At 39.7% G+C, this 21,208-nt stretch overlaps 1 protein-coding gene across 13 annotated transcripts in view; it reads left to right on the top strand.

Annotated features, from left to right (window-relative positions):
- Window positions 1–253: 253 nt before the first annotated feature.
- CSNK1A1 (casein kinase 1 alpha 1) overlaps window positions 254–21,208 on the top strand; it is a 47,399-nt gene continuing 26,444 nt past the window's right edge. For 11 of the 13 annotated variants that reach the window (XR_004956544.1, XM_036241886.1, XM_036241891.1 and 8 more), the window contains exons 1-3: window positions 761–922; window positions 1,548–1,654; window positions 20,967–21,093. Coding sequence is in view for 12 of the 13 variants with exons in the window: in XM_036241886.1 (XP_036097779.1) it covers window positions 800–922; window positions 1,548–1,654; window positions 20,967–21,093 (357 nt within the window). In the remaining variant the exon portion in view is untranslated. Of the gene's footprint in view, window positions 923–1,547; window positions 1,655–20,966; window positions 21,094–21,208 lie in introns of all 13 variants that reach the window. The other 2 variants (XM_036241893.1, XM_036241895.1) reach the window with 1 other exon arrangement.

Genomic DNA, 21,208 nt, shown 5'->3' on the forward strand with positions numbered 1-21,208 from the left:
AAGACCTGAAGCGTACATTTCACAAGAAAAATAAAGGTGACTCCTCTCTAACTGCTCTGGAGGCCTGACGCCGCCCAGCGTTTCAGAGACCGGGCGTAGCCGAGGTGAGTAACAAACAGGTAGCAAGAGTGGACCAGCCGACGACCGGAAGTGAAAATGAGCCCGGGGCAGAGGTGAGGAGAGGCCACGACGGGCCTGCGCAGTCAGGAGGGCCGCAGTACGCATGAGCAGTTGGGCGGTGACGGGGTGACGCTCTGAGCGTGAGCCGCGACTTTCGCGGGTCCGGTTCCGCCCTCCTCGCTGCCGACCCTCCGGGGCTAGCGCCTGAGAGCTCTTTCCCAGAGTGCTGTGCGCCGTGAAGAAGCGGCTCCCGGGGACTGGGGGCATTTTGCGTTGGCTGGAGCCGGAGTAACAAGATGGCGGCGTCGGCGGAGTGACAGGGGTCCCTCCGGGCGGGAGCCGGCGGCAGCGGTGGCAGCGGTATCACCACTCTAACTCACCGCGCCCCTTTTCCAGCCCGCGACGTCGCCGCGAAAGCGAGGCAGTGGCGGCCGCCCGGAAACAAGTGCCCCGGCCTGGGAACCGCGAGAACCCCTCACAAGCTGCAGTGGCCAAAAGAAACCTGCCTGAGCGGCGGTGATCAGGTTCCCCTGGGCGGATTCTGGGCCCCTGACGCCCAAAGCCATCGTTTTCCGTTTCCTGCCGCCCTCCTCCGCAGCCTTGCTCAGGGGTCAGCCCAGAGGCCTCTGCCTCCCTCCCAGGGGTCGGCGTGGCCCAGCCTCCGTCTCCGTCTCTCAGGATGGCGAGCAGCAGCGGCTCCAAGGCCGAATTCATTGTCGGAGGGAAATACAAACTGGTGCGGAAGATCGGGTCTGGCTCCTTCGGGGACATCTATCTGGCGATCAACATCACCAATGGCGAGGTAATGTCTTGGGGTGGGGTTCACAACGACGCTGCGCCTGTCCTCACCCCCACCCCCACCCCCCAGTGCTCGGGCCTTTCCCCCCGAACGCACGCGTTGGGGAGTCCACAGGGAGCCCTAGTTTTCCTGGCTTCGGAACCTCTCCCACGCTGCTTCCCTAAAAGGGAAAGAACACGGTAGAAAGCTTGGGTGAGCTAGGAAGTTTCCCAGCTCGTTAAAAATGTACCGTAACCCAACTTTTTTTTTTTTTTTTTTACTGTCCTTTAAGGTGAAAACGGCAAAACCCTACTTCTGTGGTCCCCATATATTATATATTTCTACTGGGCTGATTGTTCCAGTTGGGACGGTTTCCCATTGCCCGGTTTCTTCGTAACCTCTCATTACGTTTTCTGGGTGAATCATGTTCCTGCACTTGAGAGGACGTGCCGATTTCGTCACTACCCCCTGAAAAGACCTTTGAGGCTGGAGCCTCCTTTTCTGATCACAAAGAGAGCTCTCTGTTCCCAGCCTCTCGCTTTCACGTTTCTAGTTGCGAGCTGGAGCTTTGCTAATGTCTCCCCTCCTCTGCCAAGTGACACTGAATCCACAGGGGTGTTGATGCCATTATCCCTTCTTTGCCCTGCAGGAAGTGGCCGTGAAGCTAGAATCGCAGAAGGCCAGGCATCCGCAGTTGCTGTACGAGAGCAAACTCTATAAGATTCTTCAGGGGGGGGTTGGCATCCCCCACATACGGTAAGAACCCGTGAGCACACAGGCGTCCTCTGAGGGAAGCCAGAGCGGGGACCTGGGCCGAGGCAGGTAGCAGGACCAGCTGCATCCGGGTCTTGATGTTTGAGTTACCTGGGTTGCCTGTAGCCGCCGGTTTCCTTGGAACCGTAGGTCACCACAATCACCGAGTAAATGTCAGTTTGCCAACTTAATGTAGATTTTCAGTTTGTTACACTCTGCTCGGTTTAGCTGCAGTTAAGTAAGTCTGCGGGTCGTCTTTGATCCCTACCCGGAAGGGTTGGAGACTGCTTTCTCTCGGTCCGGCACCTCCGATGTTCTTAGGTTTGTCCCGGGAGGTGGGTTCGAAGGTGCCGAAGTGACCCGGCTCGGCCAGTTCGGGTTGCTATTGGAGCTGGCTTGGGAAATGGCTGCTCTTTTGTTGTGTTTTTGTTCCAACATGTCTTCCTCCTCCGCTTAGAAAATGGCGGAACGACGTGACTCAACCGCATTTTCCTGCCCTTTTCTCTGCCTGGGTTTCCAAGTGAAGCTTCCTTGATTCCCCCTTTAGCAGTCCTGAGTGGGTCAAACCTTTGAAAAGCCAAGAATAAAGCTGTAGGCTGTGGTGGGGTTCAAGGAAAGAGATGGCATGATGACAGTCTGTGATCTCTGCAGCAGATGCGACATAAAATTATTAAATGATACGGTGCTGAGTCCTTTTAAAGACGTTAATTACCCTTTCAAGAATGGCAATGTTGGCTCCATTTCAGTCTGTCCTAAATTTCTGTGGGTAATGCAAAGGCAGTCTGAGCACAGTACTATGTTGAAATTGACTCAGGTCTGAGTTGTATTGAAAGAAAACTTAATCATGGAACCACAGTTTGATAAGACTTGAACCTGTTGAGTTACTTGGTCAGTAACTTGTTACATCAGAGAAATTGTGGCCTTTAGGGAGGGGTGAAGGCAAGTAGTAATAGTAATTAGAATAAAATAACCGGATAGAGACTGGATTCTTTGATGTTTAAAGGATTTTAGAATAGTTTGACTTTTGAGATTCAAGAGTCCTTTCCTAGAATAGAGACTCAAATATAGCTTAAAACCCAGCAATTTTCCAACAGTTACTCAAAAATAACAAAAAGATCCAGAGATAGTTGAGAATTAAGTGGAACTGGTATTTACTGTAGCCTCTTTTTCTATTCCTCCAATCTTGAATTAAGGATTGGATTACATATATTCATTCTGATGTGGAAACAAGCAAAATAACACTATTCTTTAAACAATTTCCAATACTGATTGACATTTTAAATGGAGAAATTGAATGATGAAATATTCTGTTGGAAGAAAATCCCAGGTTTGTCTTTTGAAATAAAGATTGATGTGAAATCTGAGGTGATCCAGATTTGAGATTTTAAATTATTCCACCTCTAAAAACAAAACAGAAAAAACCCTGCTTTGTGTGGAAATAAATTTGTTATTGTGGAGGAATGAAAATTTTTATTAAAATACCTAGCTTTTTACTTCTCAAAGAAAATGTCAATTGCATTAAAATTTTTGAACTCTTTTCTCTTTGCATGTAGTATCTGTATCCTTGGTCCTCACTGAATTACTTTTCATCACTAGTTTTCCCTAGAATTTCATATATATGCAATCATATATGAGGTAATGTTTATGTCTGGTTTTTCTCACTTAGCGTAATGGTTTTTAGATTCATTCATGTTGGGATATTTGATAAATTTCACAAATCAGGTTGAGTTTAATATAGTTAAAATCATTTTCAAAAGGTATTAAGCAAAAAATAAATAACATTAAGCACCTGGCATTTTCAGGGCTAACCCCAAATTAAATGCATGCCCTTTTATCCACTGGCTTATATTTAGTAACAGCAATGGTACAGACCAACAATGGCAACAGTTAATGAACTGAATAAACAGTGAATAAAGGAAATTAATTTGTGAACAAGCTAACAGGCATCTATTATAAGATGTGTATAGAGAGTTGTGGTAGTTGTAAACTCTCTGGGTGGAGCTAAAGAGAGATTAACCTGGCTTTCAAGTTATGGGAGAGGAGATGGGATTTCAGGATCTGACTCTAAGGAAGAGAGCTTGGTGAACTGGTTGGGGCAGGCATCCAAGAATAGATTGTGGCTTCTGGGAGTAGTAGTCTTAGGCAGAATGTAGTAATTGGATGAGGGTGGGAAATGAGTACACTTGTTTCAGTAGTGGTAAAGTCAGTACATAGACACAAAGTGGTTCATTGATTTTAAGTGTGAGGGAATTGCTTTTCCAATGAAACAGAAAAGATGAGAAAGCCGTAAGTTTTTATTTGGGTGGCAACATCTTCCCATCCCCTCAGATTGTTCCCCACTATTTCCACATCACCTATTTGGTAAATAGTGAAGTAAATTGACTTTAGTTTTGCTAGATGGAAAGGCAAATCTTTGTTATCCGTGGTTTTAAACGTGTAGATACTTTGATATGTCCTAAAAAAAGGTTTGAAAATTACCTGACCTATATAGAAAACCTGCCTAATCAGGTCCTTACCTAGTAAGGACCTTATTAAGGTATCTATGGTTACCTACAGGCATAGCATCCAGTGTAAAGAGCAAGAATGAGAGGATGACATTCAGTCTCTTTGATATTTTTAAGACACTGAAATCCTTGGACCTTGTGAATTAGCCCCTGGGAGCTCAATTAAAAATACTGTATCTCCGTTAAAAAAGCCTCTCTTTCTTTGTGACACTTCGAATTAATGTGTTTTCTAAAGAAGCAATTATGGTATAACCAAGCTTTAGATCTACTATGTGGTAATGACTGAGTGATCTGGGGTTAGTCAGTCCTTTAACCTCTTTGGGCCTATTATTTTTCTCAACTATGAAATAAAAGAGATATTACCAACTTAGTAATTTTCTAATTTTGTTGGAGTGGGAAAGGAGAATGTTGGACAGAAGGTTTAGGGTTTCCTACTCTTCTGGAGAAAGTTTTGCCTATGAGGTTTTGGGTAGGGATTTGTTTGAGCAAGTTTCCTGACTTAAAGTCACTGGTCTAGTTGGTCCCAGAAATCTCAGCTCTGACATTTTAAGACTTGTTTTCAGAAAGTAGCTAGAAAGCATTTTGTCACAGTTTGGTGTGTCTTACCTTTGAATGTTATTTAGTAATAAGACACCACTCAAGATTCTTAAAAATGACATCTTCAGGGAAACCATACATTATCATTTAGAAGGAAGTAAATTAGTAGAATCTACTTTTATAAGGAAATCATGAATAAAGAAGTCAGGAGGGACATAGGAAAATGTGCCTTGTTTTTTAACTTTTTTTCCCCCCTCTGAATGTCAAGTCTTCTAGAAGATGTTTTTTAAGTACTAGTTAATCCTTACTCTTCAGTGTTAAAAGCAGCTTAAATTTTAATCTTAGCTTTTTGGCACTGAGGATATATTCTGTAAATACATTCTAATGCTGTTATCAGAGGACAAAGGTGACATCTGTACTGGCTATGTCTTTATTAGAGAGATCACTTGATACATGAGAAAATGTGATTTTAAATCATAAGGTAACTGAAGCCACAGTATGCCAAAGATGCTTATATTGGCTTATAATGGATTCCGAGTTAAGGAATGATGCAATGATGCTTAGGTAGCATTTTTTAACTGGATGAAACCTGAGAGATATAGCCTAGCACCTCATAATACAAATTAGACTATTGACTTTCAGAGGGGTACTAGAGTCTGTGAACCATTTTCACCTTTTTGTCAAGGTCAAATCATGCCCGCTCACATGCCCCACACCTTTACATTTGATGCTGCAGAGCCATTTTGCCTACTTCACTTAATGGCATTTGGCCTCATACAGAGAAACTGAAAGCTCTTCTATAAATGTAAGTAATCTATTGCTTGTATTATTATTTAACTAGATGCTTATAATTCTTATTCTCTCTTTTGAATCCATGGATTGCAGGTTGAGAACTTTTGTTGGATATTATTAATTTGTATTTTTTATTTTATTTATTTTTTGGTACATGCCCCTAGCGGGAACCGAACTTGAGATTTTCTGGTCTGCAGGCCGACGCTCCAACCGCTGAGCCAAACTGACCAGGGCTAATTTGTATTTTAAATTGAAGTAAATACTCAGGAACCTATGTGTAGTATAATACATGGATTTGACTACCTTGGTTTATCTTTAGAGCTAAATCATTTTGTTTCAAAGTATATTTAAACTGTACCTAAAGTAGCATTTAGTAAGGTTTTCTCATCTGTTACTATTTATATTAAGAACCTAAATGTCAAGAATTCTATAAAATCAAACTAGAATTTGAAACACGTGTTATAAATGAATATTTTATGCTTATTTTGTTTATATTAAGATCAATCCTTGAGTTTTGTTTTTATTTTTTAAATCCTTACTTGAGGATGTTTTTTGGTTTATCTTCAGATAGAGTGGGAAGAGGAGAGAGAGAGAGAGAGGGGAACATTGATGTGAGAGAGACACATTGACTGGTTGCCTCCCCCACGACCCCTATTGAGGCTGGGGACCCAACCGCAACTGAGGTATACACCTGACTGGAATGGAACCTTTGACTCTGGTCCATGGGCTGATGCTCTAACCACTGAGCCAAACCAGCCTGGGCAGTCCTTGAGTTTTAACAAGTTTTTCTGAGGTTAAATGAGTATACCTTTCACAATACAAATGACTACCTAGTTTAAATGATGCTTTTTGTTATTGTTTTTGTTTCCACTACTATCTCAGGTTGTTGTTAAAATTTTGAATGAGTAATAATCATACAACATGGACTAGTGAATGTTTTAAAGGCATTTTAAGAAATGAGGTGCAGCCCTGGCTGGTTTGGCTCAGCAGTTAGAGTGTCGGCCCTTGGACCAAAGAGTCAAGGGTTTGATTCCAGTCAAGTGCCTCAGTTGTGGTTTGGTTCCTGGCCCTGGTTGGGGTCCTGTGGGAGGCCACCAACCAATGTGTCTTTCTCACATAAATGTTTTTCTTTCTCTTTCTGTTACCCCCTGTCCCCCTCTATCTGAAGATAAATGGAAAAATATCCTCAGGTGAGGATTTTTTAAAAAATGAGATGCAATTATAGAGTGAAATGTACAGGTTTATTTATTTTTTAATATTTTTTCTTTATTGGTTTTTAGAGAGAGGAAAGGGGAGAGGGAGAGATAGAAACATCAGTGAGAGAGAACATTGATTGGCTGCCTCCTGCATGCCCCCCACTGGGGATTGGGCCCATAATTTAGGCATATGCCCTGACCAGGAATCAAATCGGTGACCTTGACACTCAACCAGTGAGCCACACCAGCCGGGCCAAATGTACACATTTTAATGTGCCATTGAATCAGTTTCAACAAATGCATGCACTGGTGTAACCTGCACTCCCTATTGAGGTGAAGAGTATTTGATTTTTTTTGTCAATGCTACTAATCATTGGTAAGCTATATTCTTTGACAACAGGTTTGTTTTTTGTTTTGTTTTTTGGATTATGGATATATATATATATATGTTTTGGTTTTGATGTTATTAGTCTATGCAGGACTGCAGGTTAGTAATCTGTTTATCGCCATGAAGTGCGCTGTGAAATTTACCTAATAAAATAATCAGGTGGGGATGGTGAATACTTAGTGGCAGTTGAGCTCTTTGCCTTGTTCTCTTTTGAAGAACTAGAATACTGCTTTCTTCTTAAAAGTTATCAGCAGAGTGTGTTGTTTTAATGGGGACTTTGGAAGTGCTATACAAAAAGGTTTAGCTGGGTAGTACATTCAGATCCTCAATACAGTATAAAGGGAAATGTGAAAAGTTACGGTGAGAGTTAGGATTCTGTCTGTGATGCCATAGATTTGAACCTGGAATGAAGTCTATAATTTGTAATGTCAGCTTTCATTTATAAAAGGGATTTTGTAAGACCAACTAGGTTTTAAGAGTGTTTTTTTAAATGCATTATATAAATTGATAGGATGAAAGATGCCTCTTTCATTCTCTGATGTGTTCTGACTTTAATGTATAGTTGCCTTTTATTCATAACATTGATACATACTATTGAAATAAGTGGGTAGTTGGTTTAATTCAGTGTGGCTAAACATTTCTTTTTATATGTACATGCAAGACAAAAAAATAGTTGACCATTATTCAGGCATTGTCCTGGTCTCATTTGGTCATTACAACAATCCTCTAAGTTGGGGTTTCATATAAATTGTGAGTCAGAGTGTTTTGTTTGCTTAAAGTTACATAGCTAATATGTTATTTGAATAGAACATATTGCCTCTTTCAATTATTCAGTGGTTCCCAAACTTTCCTGGTCATTGGAGGAACCCTGGCTTCTAACTAACCTTAGGTACTTATTTTGATTTAATTGGTTTGGGGTTTGAGTTAGTCAGCAAAAGTTATAAAAGCTCCGGGTTGTTTTCTGTTTGCAGCTAAGTTTAATAATGACTGTATGTACCATATTTCATAGATTAATAATAGTGCTTCCCTGTCCACACCCACAGACCCTCATCTTAGAACTGTAAGTTGATAAGGTTGGATTCTTATTTACCTTCTACGAATTGGGAGGTTAATTCAGGAAACCCTATACCAGGAAACGGTACTGGAAAGTATACTGCAATCTCATACAATCAAATGCTTTGATTTCTGAAAATCAGTATGTGAAGTCATTTTCCTGTTCACTTCTCAGATGCATTCCTACAAGAAAGCATTGTAGAAACTTCTTGAGGGATAGAACCATGCCTTGCTGATGGAAGTATCTTTGTTTCTAAGCATAGTGCTGGGTAAAAGAAGGCATGATTCATACATAATAAAAACATCCTGCTTTTATCTTATCTATGTGCATTTACTTTTTTAAAAATAGATTTTTTTTTATGGATATTTAGAGAGAGAGAGGAAGGCAGGGGGAGTGAGAGATAGAAACATCTATCCACTGCCCTCTGTATACCACCTCCCCCCAGGATCAAGTCCGAAACCCAGGCATGTGCCCTGAGTAGGAATCTTAACTGGTGACCTCTTGATATAGGGACAGTCCTCAACCAACTGAGCCACACTGGCCAGGCTGCATTTACTTTTTAAATGAAGCCCTGTAGAAAGTTATGGTTCATACACCTTTATAGAATTTTAGGAGTACCTGATGCATGCCATGGTTAGTTCCTCAGTTCCTATTGGGAATATTCATCATCTCTGTAGTATTTACTATTTCTTAAATATTCAGCTGAACTCATTAACTGGCAGCCAATTAACAAAATGGAAATATGGCTGTACTAGTTTTTTTTAGCTTTGAATTCTGGTGTAAAAATACTACCATATCATTAAATGCTAATGTGCATTAATTTCACAGTAAAGTCTGCTATTGGATATTTGTCAGCTTAGGTATCTATTAGCATCTCAGTGGTGTTGGCGTTTTGGAACTTATTTTGGTTCTCGTTGAGCAACATCAGGAAGTTAATTACCTACACTGCCAGATATGGAGGGTGAGGGTATGGTCAAAAAAATAACTTTTCTCCTACCATTTAAGTCAGTGGTTCTCAACCTTCCTAATGCTGCGACCATTTAATACAGTTCCTCATGTTGTGGTGACCTCCAACCATAAAATTATTTTTGTCACTACTTCATAACTGTAATTTTGCTACTGTTATATCTTAGGTGACCCCTGTGAAAGGGTCGTTCGACCCCCAAAGGGGTCGCAACCCACAGATTGAGAACCGCTGTTCTAAGTTCTTCTAGCTGAACTAATATCGTGTTAACATGAGACAAATTGACAGGAGAGAATGTCCAAAATTTATTATGGATTGATATATAGGGTGCCATAACAATATGACACCCAAATATGCATTGAGCTCTTGAGGTTTTTATATGCCGATTTGGACAAAAGGAGAAAAGGAGCAGGGGCCTGGGATTTTAAAGCCCACAATTTGCAGGTAAATGAGAAAGAGCAAAGGTGGTAAACAAATTCTTGTTGGCCACCCAGAAACAATGGTACAAACAGGCTTTGCTAGATTTCTCCCACTCTGCCACATTTTATATTATGATGTTAACGTGATGTTTCCTTCCTCTAAGCAGGTATTTATATGCATTTCTTTAGGCAAGTAAGGAGGGAGGGTAAAAGGTTCATTCTGAGTCTTGTTAATAATCAGTTTAAAAACAATATCCCCAAAGGCATATTTTGGGGTGGCAAAACTTTGGTTCCCCTCACAGGCTATTCTTTCCTTAAGGTGGCTTTAAAGAAAAGACATGTTGAGTTTAAAGTGACAGGGTATCCCAAGTTTAGCTCTTAAATTGTTGTTAGTAGAAGAAAATACAGAACTAAATCTAGACCAGTTTATTAAGACCAGGGTTAGATCTGAGCAAGATCAGCATAGAAGAGATAGTGAATTGAGGATGAGGACTGAACCCCTTGATGGAAATTCAAAGTTGAGCAAGAGGAGAGTTGGATAATGGGTTGTTGAAGTAAAAAGAAGTCAGTTTTTGGCCAGCTGGTGTGCCTCAGTGGTTGAGCGTCGATCCATGCACCAATAGGTCTTGGGTTCAGTTCCTGGTCAGGGCACATGCCTGGGTTGTGGGCCATATCCCCAGTGGAGGTCATGTAGGAGGCAACCAATCGATGTTTCTCTCTCTCTCTCTCCCTCTCCCTTCCTCTTTCTCTCTAAAATCAATGAAGCCGGTTTTTAGGAAGGGGTAGTATACATCCAAGAGGTAGATAGGAAATGAGATTTTTAAAGGGTTTGGGGTTTGGCAGTGGAATTAAGCCCACTATACAATGATGCTTAGTAAATAACTGTTGACACAAGGGCATGGTCTGAGTGCAGTGTGGTGAGGGATTAAGTATATAAAATTAAAGAATAATCTTCCAGAGGCCATATTTTGGAGAGTGAGTGTGTGTGTGTGTGTGTGTGTGTGTGTGTGTGTGTGTGTGTGTGAGAGAGAGAGAGAGAGAGAGAAAGAGAAAGAGAGAGAGAGAGAGAGAGAGAGAGAGAACCTCCCTCTCCCCTTTTTTTTGCATTTATCTCCCGATAGAGCAGGAGGGGGGGGGGAAGACAGAGAGAAACATCAACATGAGTGAGAAAGACACATCGACTGGTTGCCACCCACACAGGGACAAACTGCAACCAAGGTACATGCCCTTAGTGGGAACCGAACCTGGGACTCTCTAGTCCGCGGGCCAACGGTCTAACCGCTGAGCCAAACTGGCCAGGGCGAAACTTTCCCCTTTTTTTGGTAGATGATGGGGTAGGGGCTTTGGTTTTCATAGCAGAGAAATAACTACATGAAACCATAGAGGAATTGCTGGAACTAGTAAAAGTATTTAGGAAACTAACATAGTAATCTAGGCATCTTTCAAAATTTAGCTCAGATGCTACCTTTTCTAGGTAATTTTCCCTTTGATTTTCTCTGAATAAGTTGCTCCCTTCTCTATATTTTGTATTTACTTCATTGTTGCTTTTATACTGCTTTTGTCATTTATCTGTTTTTCTATACCTAAAGATGTCTATAGCACTTATCTGCAGTGTCAGACATACAATAGGTGTCTGATAAGTATTCCGAGACTGGAGGAGCAAATTTTGGAGAAAATTTTTTACAGCTTTATTGAGATAATTTATGTACGTAAAGCTTCACCCATTTAAAATGTACAATTTAGCCCTGGCCAGTTTGGCTCAGCAGTAGAGCGTCGGCCCACAGACCACTGAGTCTCGAGTTCACTTCTGGCCAAGGGCATGTACCTCAGTTGCAGTTCATCCCCGGCCCTGGTTGGGGTCTTGTGGGAGGCAACCAGTCGATGTTTCTCTCTCTCTCTCCCTCCCACTCTATCTGAAAATAAATTGAAAAATATCCTTGAGTGAGGATTTGGGAGGGGGAGGGTATAACTTACTGGTTTTTAGCATAGGCACAGAGTTGTGTAGCCACCATAATCTGATTTTAGAATATTTTCATCATCCCTAAAAGAAAACTCGAACCCATTAGCGATCAATCTCCATATTCTGCCAGCCCTGTACAACCATTAATTTACTTTCTGTCTATATATTTGCCTGTTAGAGAAAAAAAATTTTTTTTTTTTTTTTTTATCCTTACCCGAGGACACTTTTCCATTTTTTGTTCAGGTAGAGTGGGAGGGAGAGAGAGGAACAGAGAGAGAGAGAAACATCGATGTGAAAGGAACACATCGAGTGGCTGCCACCCGCACAGCCGACCAGGGCTGGGGAAAAACTGCAACTGAGGTATGTGCCCTTAGCAGGAACCGAACCCAGGTCTCTCTAGACCGCAGGCCGATGCTCTAACTGCTGAGCCAAACCGGCCAGGGCTAATTTTTTAATCTTTATTGTTGAAAGTATTACAGATATCACCCCTTTTTTCCCCATTGACCCTCTCTCTTCTCTCTGCCCCCCCCCCCCAACTCCTGCTTTCCCAAAACTGTTGTATGTGTCCATTGGTTATGCATATATGCATATAAATTCTTTGGTTGATTTCTTCCCAACTCCCCCATACCCCTTCCCTCTGAGGTTTGTCAGTCTGTTCCTTACTTTGATGTCTCTGGATCTATTTTGATAAACAGCTTATTTTGTTCACAATGTTCTATAAATAGGTGAGAGCATGTGGTATTTGTCTTTCTCTTACTGGCTCATTTCACTCAGCATAAAGCTCTCCAGGCCCTTCATATCATCTCAGAGGGTAAGAGATCTTTCTTATAGCTGCATAGTATTCCATTGTGTAAATGTACCACAGCTTTTTTTTATCCACTCATCTACTCATGGAGACAACTTGGGTTGTTTCCAGGTCTTAGATGTAAGATCTGGAAATAGCACTGCTGTGAACATAGGGGTACATATATTCTTTCTGATTGGTGTTTCGGGCTTCTTAAGATATATTCCTAGAAGTAGAATCACTAGGTTAAATGGCAATTCCATTTTTAATTTTTTGAGGAAACACCATATTGTTTTCCATAGTGGCTGGGATTTGATCAAGCCTTTATAATTGGTGTGAAAACTATAGGTGTATTTTCCATTTCTCAGTGGAAAAGTATATTTTAATATATGTATCCCCCTGAAGTGTGTCTAGTTCTCCACATGCTGTCTTCAGTACCACCACTACCAATGTTAGAGCAGTGACAACAAAGACTGACAAAAATCAGATTATTTGTGATCTCTGAAATATGATTTTGGGTAGTATGATAATCATGATTGAGAGTAAGAAGGCAGATATAAAATAGGTTTTCACAAGTTAATTGGTAAAGACAAAAATAAGGTGATCTTGTTTCAATTGTGTATCAGCCATTCTGGCTACTTTCAGTTTCTTGTGAATACCAAGCTTCAGGTAAGCTAACCCTCACCGCCTCCCCTTGCCATCTTCCATTTATGCTGCAAGAATCAACAGTCTTCACCAGAGTTTTCCCTAATGCCTCCGAAGATAGATTGAGTCCCCATCATTTGTACCATCTTAGCACCAATCTCTCCATCACAGATAAATGAATGTTAATTATTTGCCTCTTCACACTGCTGTAAGCTATGAGAGCAGGAATTTGGTTTTGTCTTGTCAGCTATCATAAATATTGAGTGGATAAATAAATAGTAGCTTTAGTAGTGGATAGCAATATGTATCAAAGCATATTTTTTTGTTTTGTGTTTTTTATAACTTTTCAAGTTAAGGTACATTTATGCATCTTTGAAGACTAAGGGCAGAGAACAAGGAGACTGAGAAATAGAAATGTTGCAGCATAATTCAAGGATCCTTAGGGATGATATTTTGAGCAAAGGATTAGGAGTCACAAAAGAGTTAGGATGAAGAAGAAAAATGAATCATCCTAGTTGACAGTATTCTGTGTAAGACATACACATGATGCCCGAGTTTTGGGTCTCATTCTGCAATCTGTTTACCTTAAAAATCAGTTTAGAGTATGGTTTCTTAATTAACCTGGTTCAGAGATATCCCCCACTCCCACCTTCCAAGAGATTGGTAAATTTGGATAGGAAAAAAAATTACATCTTTATTTTCATGAACCTCTAGCTAATGAATGTATTATTTCTTTTATAAATGTATGCAAGAAACCCCCACTAAGCAGTACCTATGGCTTTGTGTCACCAATAGAAATCACAGATGTTTTCATATCACATAATCACGGGTAGCTCAAAATATTGTTTACAATCATCACTACTTCAAAATTATAGCAATAATTAAACCTGCCGCTATATCTTACTATTTAATGCATTAATAAACTGCATGTATATTACTATTATCAAAACCGATTTTTAAAAGTAATTTTATGGCAGTTGGATTTCCATATAATAAGTTTCCTTTATAATTCTATGTATTTTACTTTATACATTTAAAATATTCTGAGAGTGCTGACCTGTTAAGCTCAGTAGTTAGAGCATTGGCCTGAGGACTGAAGGGTCGTGGGTTCCATTCTGGTCAAGGGCACCATACCTGGGTTGCAGGTTCGATTCCCAGCCCTGGTTGCAACCAAAGAGTCTCACACATCAGATGTTTCTCTCCCTCCCCCTCCCTTCTTCTCTTCCACTCTCTCTTTTTAAAAAAATCAATGGAAGAATATCCTCCAGTGAGGATTAACCAAAAACATTTTTTAAATAAAAATATTCTGAGAAAGGGATCTATAGGCTTCATCAGACTACAAAAGGAGGGAGAGAAGGGTCCATGGCACCCAAAAGATTTAGAACTCTTAGTGTAGAGTGATTTATCCCACCCCCCCCCACCCACCCACCCCACCCCCCGCACACACACACACACACACACAAGTTCTTAGTAATTGTTGCTAAATACATTTGATGTAGATTGGTCTCAGTTGGTAGATTTCCAATATTTATTTTCTTTCCCTTCCTAGTCTTGTTTAATTTTAAGTTACTTCCATGCTTGTTAATATCTTCTCCAGGGGTATGAGATTATAAAGGTGAGAAAATCAGCCAGTTCAAGATTGAACAGTTCTGGGAAAGGTTTGGTGAAGTAAAATATTGGATTAACATCTAAAGTTGCCATGTTGTCAGAATTATTACTCTGATCAACATACCCACAGCTAAAACTGGCTTTTTTTTTTTTATCCTCACCCGAGGACATTTTCCCGTTTTTTGTTCAGATAGAGTGGGCGGGAGAGAAACATTGCCTTGAAAGGGACAAATCGCGTGGCTGCCACCCGCACGACCCAACCAGGGCTGGGAACAAATGGCAACCAAGGCGTGTGCCCTTAGTGGGAACCAAACCCAGGTCTCTGGACCGCAGGCCAACGCTCTAACCTCTGAGCCAAACCGGCCAGGGCTGGCTCCCCCCTCCCCCTCCAGTTCATATCTAAATAAGTTGTTACTATGGAGGAAGAAATCAGCTTAATCTGTATTTGTATTTATGGCTTTAGTTGCTTGTATTCTATAATTTCTGTTTCTTTTATTAAACCTGATTTTCCAGTTCTCTACAAGTAGTGAAATAGCAGCATTGAGTGTCTTTTTCTAGTGAAAATGCTCTGGATCCCAAATAATTTCAAAGGTATTTCCACAAGTTGTAAATCCAAACAAAGATTTATGGATAAATATTATGTGTTACTGACCTTTTAAAATCTGGATTGTGTTTTAAGTGTAAAATTGCAAGAGAAGGAAATTGATGCTCTTAAATTTCTGATGGTAGGAGAAATCAGGTTTAGATCATTAAATTCTAGGTTTCTTATATTCAAAATAAAATGAAGACCACAAATCCAAGGAGCAAATATTGGCAGAGAAGCTTAAAGAGAATGAGTTACACAGCAGTTTTGTTTACCAAGAATTAGTAGAAAACCAGGAGGTAGCTCACATTTAGTCCTGTGTCTAGTTCTCTTTTTAGAAGGGCTAACGAGTTATTACCATGAATCAAAATGGAGTTTAACCTGTCTTGCATTATTGGTTGTAATTTCATGATGAATGCCATTAATAAGATGGAGCCTAATAAGTTCAAAGATGCCTGCAGCTTCCAGACTGCAGTACCAGAAGGACTGGTGATTTCAGGAGACTCAAGAATTTAGATTGAGAATAGATGGCCATGCCCTGTGGTTAAGGGTGCCTTACTGTTGGAACCTGGTAATTTAGGAGGGAAGGAGGATAAGGAACTACCTTTAATTGCAGTAAATTAATTGTTAACCACAACACACACACATCAAAAAAAGAGAAAAGAAGCCAACATGACATCATTACCATAAAAAAACAGAAACAAAGTAGTATAGGAAAAGATAAGCAAGAATTGCCTGTAGGTTAATTTCTTTGGCTTACGGTAGTTTGGGTACTGTTTAAGGATGGAAAGAAGGGGTATCCATAATTTTAAGGCTATCTCTATTATGAATGGCAAAATTATACTGTTAAGAATGATACACATAAATATTAATGTATAGGAACATTAAAAGAAATAGAGACAAAAGAGAGCCAGGGTGGTTGAAACTTAGCAATAGCAACTTAAGGAGGGATTTGGGCTAATTCTTAGAGTTCAACAAGATTGTACTGGACCAGGTCCTTATTTTCTACCCTCATAAAAAGGAACAGAAAAGTTAGATGGTGTCTTGAAAATGTAGATGCTATGAAAATGGGTATATTATAGCACTGATTCAATGATAATACATTTTAGTTCAGTGAGGACTGACAGTAATAACTCAAAGATAGGAAGATAATGGCATTGGATAAAACATTTGCCTATTAAAACTCACTTTTAAACTTTTGTAATTATTTGGCTTATTTGAATCAGAGATGAGTAGGTACTTGCAGTTGACTTTAAACTTTCAGTGCAGGGTGTGTTTTGCATGCCTTTTTTACCCCCCTTATCTGTCAAATCAAGCACTTAGCATTTTACAGCCTCTTATTTGGCTTTTTTATTCTTTAATTCAGCAAATGTTACCTAGCATTTCCTGTGTATAAGGCATTTTGCTGGATGCTGGGAATAGAGAGTTGTGAGCAAGATAGATACAGTGTCTGCCTCTATTGGATTAGGATTTTCTGGAGAAACAGAACCAATGGGTTATATATAGATATACTGAAAGAGATTGTGAGGGATTGGCTCACATAATTATGGAGATAATAAATCCTGTGATCTGTTGGTCTGCAAGCCAGAGGCCTAGGAAAACCAGTCTAGTTCTAATCCAAGCCTAAAGGCCTGAAAACCAGGAGTATGGATGTCAGGAAGAGTGAATTCTCCCCTCCACCTTTTTGTTTTAGTCCCTTTTTGTTCTACTCAGGCCCTCCACCTTGGGAAGGGTGATTTTTGTCTGACATTCAAATGCTAATCTTGATTCAAATGCTAGTCTTCACTGACACACCAAAATAATGGTTTACTTCCCATCCTTTAGCCCAGTCAGGTTTACACACAAAATTAGCACCTATCAAGTTGATATAATCTGAAGTGGAGGACCTACCTACATTAAACAAATTTTTTTTCTTATATTATTGCCCTAGTCATACGAATGGAACATATTGGGTGTTTTAATCTGAACTGCATACTTACGCCCCACTGGTGTGGCTCAGTGGTTGAGCATCGACCCATGCACCAAGAGGTCACCAGTTTGATTCCTGGTCAGGGCACTTGCCTAGGTTGTGGGCCTGATCCTCAGTGAGGGCATACAGGAGGCGGCCAATCGATGTTCTCTCTCATCAATGTTTCTATCCCTCCATCTCTCTCTCAAATCAATAAAAGAAAAAAAAAGTGAACTGCATACTTAGGATAATTTGTTGTTCTTAGAAGTCCTTAGGTATCATAGCAACACAAATATTTTATTTGCTGGTTTAATTTTAGTCGTTTCTGAGCTATTTCCATTTTTATAAAGAGATTTCTCAAAAAAAAAGAAAGAAAACCCCTTGCCTCAAATATCCAACTGTAATGTAACACTTCTAATTGGTCCCCATGTCATTGTTACTCTTTCCCCTACTTTTGATTTTCATATTGCATACTGATGCTAAGGCTAACCCTAAAATACTGATTTAATTATATTATGTTCCAGCCACACTCTATTGATAATTCCCCCAGTTATTTAGAAAATTTAAAAGCTCTTTAGCTTGGCATTCAAGAGTTCTATAATATAGCCTGGCCAGTGTGGCTCAGTAGTTGAGCATCGACCTATGTTCCAAGAGGTCGCTATAGTCTTCGATTCCTGATCAGGACACATGCCCAGGTTGTGGGCCAAATCCCCAGCGGGGGATGTGTAGGAGGTGGCCATTTGATGTTCTCTCTCATCGATGTTTCTATCTATCTCTTCCTCTCCCTTCCTCTCCCTCTCAAATCAATAAAGGGGAAAAAAGAATCTGTAATATAGCCCGAAACGATCAGCCACCTTGACTCTCCTTTCAGTAAGTCTGTTCTTGCTCTGTCTAGTGTCCCCTTTTATATCTTCCCTCTAAGAATATTGCCCCTCCTTCGGGATCAGATCTGTAACAGATCATTTTCATGAGGTTTCTTTGGGCAAATTTAGTTTTCATGATGGTTTGGTTTTCCTGAATTCTGTTAACATTTTTGTGGGCCCCAATGACTTAATGTATTATCTTACATTTTTGCTTTTATGTGTGTTTTAATTTTAAAACTAGATTTAATTTGGATGTGGGTTTAGGGGAAAGGAAATGAGAACAAAGAGGTGGACCTTGCCTTCTCTTAGCTGCTAAGACTTAGCTTATTCTTAAGACCTTAAGGTACCTTTTTTTGGTAAGCAGTAGAGAGTTGGAAGTTCTCAGAATAGAAGTGTGAAACAGAGGTGAAGGTAGAAACTGTATAAGTAGGATTTGGATAGGCAGAACACTGTTTCTGGCTTCTGATTTGCGTGTAATAATGTCTGGATGAGTTAGACAGGTGGAAAGCACAGATGGGGAGAATATGAATTGTTAGCTTTAGAGAAATAAGCTATATTATATATTCCTTGAGACCTAAAGGAAGTATGAATGATATAAACACCTGTCACCTATTTTTAAGGAGTTATAGTATCAGTCTGTATATAGCAGGAAGATCTAATTATTTTAGAAATGCATGAGTATTCCATGGAGGGAAATGCCTTTGAAACATTCATCTTTAAGCTTTTTTTTGATGATTTATCTTCACCTGGAGAATAGTAGATATGCATATCTTACACACTTAAGCAAGTAAGGAGAAAACTGGCCAATAAAAACTTGTTTTAAATATGTTTTAAGCTTCATCTTATTCTCTCTGGTTTCTAATATTATGAGAGTATTTTGTCAAGGCTTACTTTGCCGATGACTTCTCAAAAAGTGCTTTATGAAATCATGTGGGATTAAGTGCATGAAGATACAAGTATGAATTTGTGTCTTTTACATTTCAGGTTTGGATTTGGGCTTGGGTTGTGGTTTATTGCCGCTTTATCCATGAGCCATCAGTGCAAATCTGCTGATTAGGGAGATGAGGTCTTACAAGAGTTGATTCGTGTTTTTTCTTTTGCTTTTGACTTCTTGTGCCTTCCCCTCACAGTTTTCCCTCTTTCTGGATTTGGTGTTCTTATATAGAATAAGTTCTCTTTTTTCATAACCTGGATAAATTAGATTTATATTAAAAGTTTGCTAACTCTTTTTTATGTGTATATTAAGTGGGCATTTATAGTGGCAAGGACTGACTTTGAAGTTCCTGACAGCTCTTGAGCACAGATTTGTTTCTGCGATTAAGTAATGGAAGAGGGAAAAGGGTGGAAAAAGGGGAAGGAGAACATAACCTATTCACTTTGTTCATCATTTACCTTTTAATATCATTGTTTTAAGCACTTCTTCCCATTTCACCACTGCAAGCCTGCAAGCTTTTCTTACAAGTAAATGTTTGAACAAATGTGAAGTGTTGAATTCCCATGTGGAAAATAAGGATGGAAGAGGGGAAATTATAGAACATCCTTGTACAGTAGGTTCTTGAATAACATTTTGCTTAATGTCATTTTGTTAAAACATTGATGAGATGCTGTAGAAACTTCACTCTTATTTATATCGAGTTAACATTTGTGTCATTATATTTTGTTTTGTTTAATTCGCTTAAAGTCACAGAATCTGTTGACGGTGTGTTAAATGAATACTTACTGTACTCAGTTTTGGGAACAGAAAGGACAGACCAACTCTACCATTGGCACATCTGTTGCTCTTTCTAGGCTAATAGGCAAGATTTCTAAAAGGTTAAGTAGAAACTATTTCCCCACTAGAATACCTTTTTCTGCAAAGAGGGTATGAAATGAATTCCTTTGGTGTGTTTGATGGCAGTTATTAATGTATCATGTTTGTGGGGGTAGTTTTCAAAAACAGTTGAAGCTAAAGTGTAGAAAGGAACGTGAATTAATTTCTTTCTTCTTTCTTCTTTCTTCTTCCTTCCTTCCTTCCTTCCTTCCTTCCTTCCTTCCTTCCTTCCTTCCTTCCTTCCTTCCTTCCTTCCTTCCTTCCTTCCTTCCTTCCTTTCTTTCTTTCTTTCTTTCTTTCTTTCTTTCTTTCTTTCTTTCATCTCAGAGGAAGGGAGAGGGGGAGAGAGAGAGAGAGAGAGAGAGAGAGAGAGAGATCCATGTGAAAGAGAAACGTCGAAGATTGGTTGTCTTTAATTCAGCACACACCCTGACTGGTGATGATCAGGGTGATCAAACTTGAGACCTGGTATGTGTCCTAACCTTGAATCAAACCCACCACCTTCTGGTATACAGGATGACACTCCAAACAACTGAGCCACACCAGCCAGGGGCATTAGTGTTGATTTTTTAAAGGAAAGTACTCTTGCCAGAATTATGGTTACAATAGAAACTTGAAACCACGTATTTCAATGATTCCAAGTCCTTGAAGTCTCTGAAATTAGCGTTAGATATTCCTTGAGTTATTGGGGACAAAGTGTGTATTTATCCACAGTAATACAGCAGGGATAACAAAATCAAGTGTCATCTTTGTGGTAACACTATTTTCTGTCATCTGAGACTAAGCAAAAAATGTGACTCCTTTAAAGAAAAAGGACAAGTTATTACTGATTAAATACAATTTGGTGGGGAATGGGACAGGAGATATAATATTAGGTATCTTTGCTTTCTGCAGTGTTTTGAAATGACTGATATGCATAGTCTTGTCATCTTCATTTCTTCTATTAGGATGTAAAACCAGGTGAGATTAAGGTCACAAGAATCAGTGGCAGGTGGGTATAGACTTCAGCTGCCCTGGTAAAGGAGTGTTAAAGCTGCCAGGCAAGTTCTGTCTTAGTAGGACAAAGGAGTCACTTGACAGAAGAAAAATCTCCTTACCCTTATTTTGTGTTTGGCAATGTAGTTGGTCAGTGAGTTCATTATCTGAACCAGAGAGGGGAAAATTTATAAGGTTTAAGAATTTTTAAAATTTGGTGATATTAAGTGATAATCTGCTTTTCGTAGTGCCTTCACTTTTCCTTTTCCCCTTTTGTTTTGTTAGGTGGTATGGTCAGGAAAAAGACTACAATGTGCTAGTCATGGATCTTCTTGGACCCAGCCTCGAAGACCTCTTCAATTTCTGTTCAAGAAGGTTCACAATGAAAACTGTACTTATGTTAGCTGACCAGGTATGTGAAATTTTGATGAGAATTAAAACAGAATACACTGTTTCACCACTATTTAATGATAATTTAAATGTTTATAAACGTGTCACTTTAGGATCAGCAAAAAAAAGAAGTATAC

The sequence above is a fragment of the Molossus molossus genome, unplaced genomic scaffold (assembly GCF_014108415.1).
Source record: "Molossus molossus isolate mMolMol1 unplaced genomic scaffold, mMolMol1.p scaffold_m16_p_4, whole genome shotgun sequence".
Classification (NCBI taxonomy): Eukaryota; Metazoa; Chordata; class Mammalia; order Chiroptera; family Molossidae; genus Molossus; species Molossus molossus.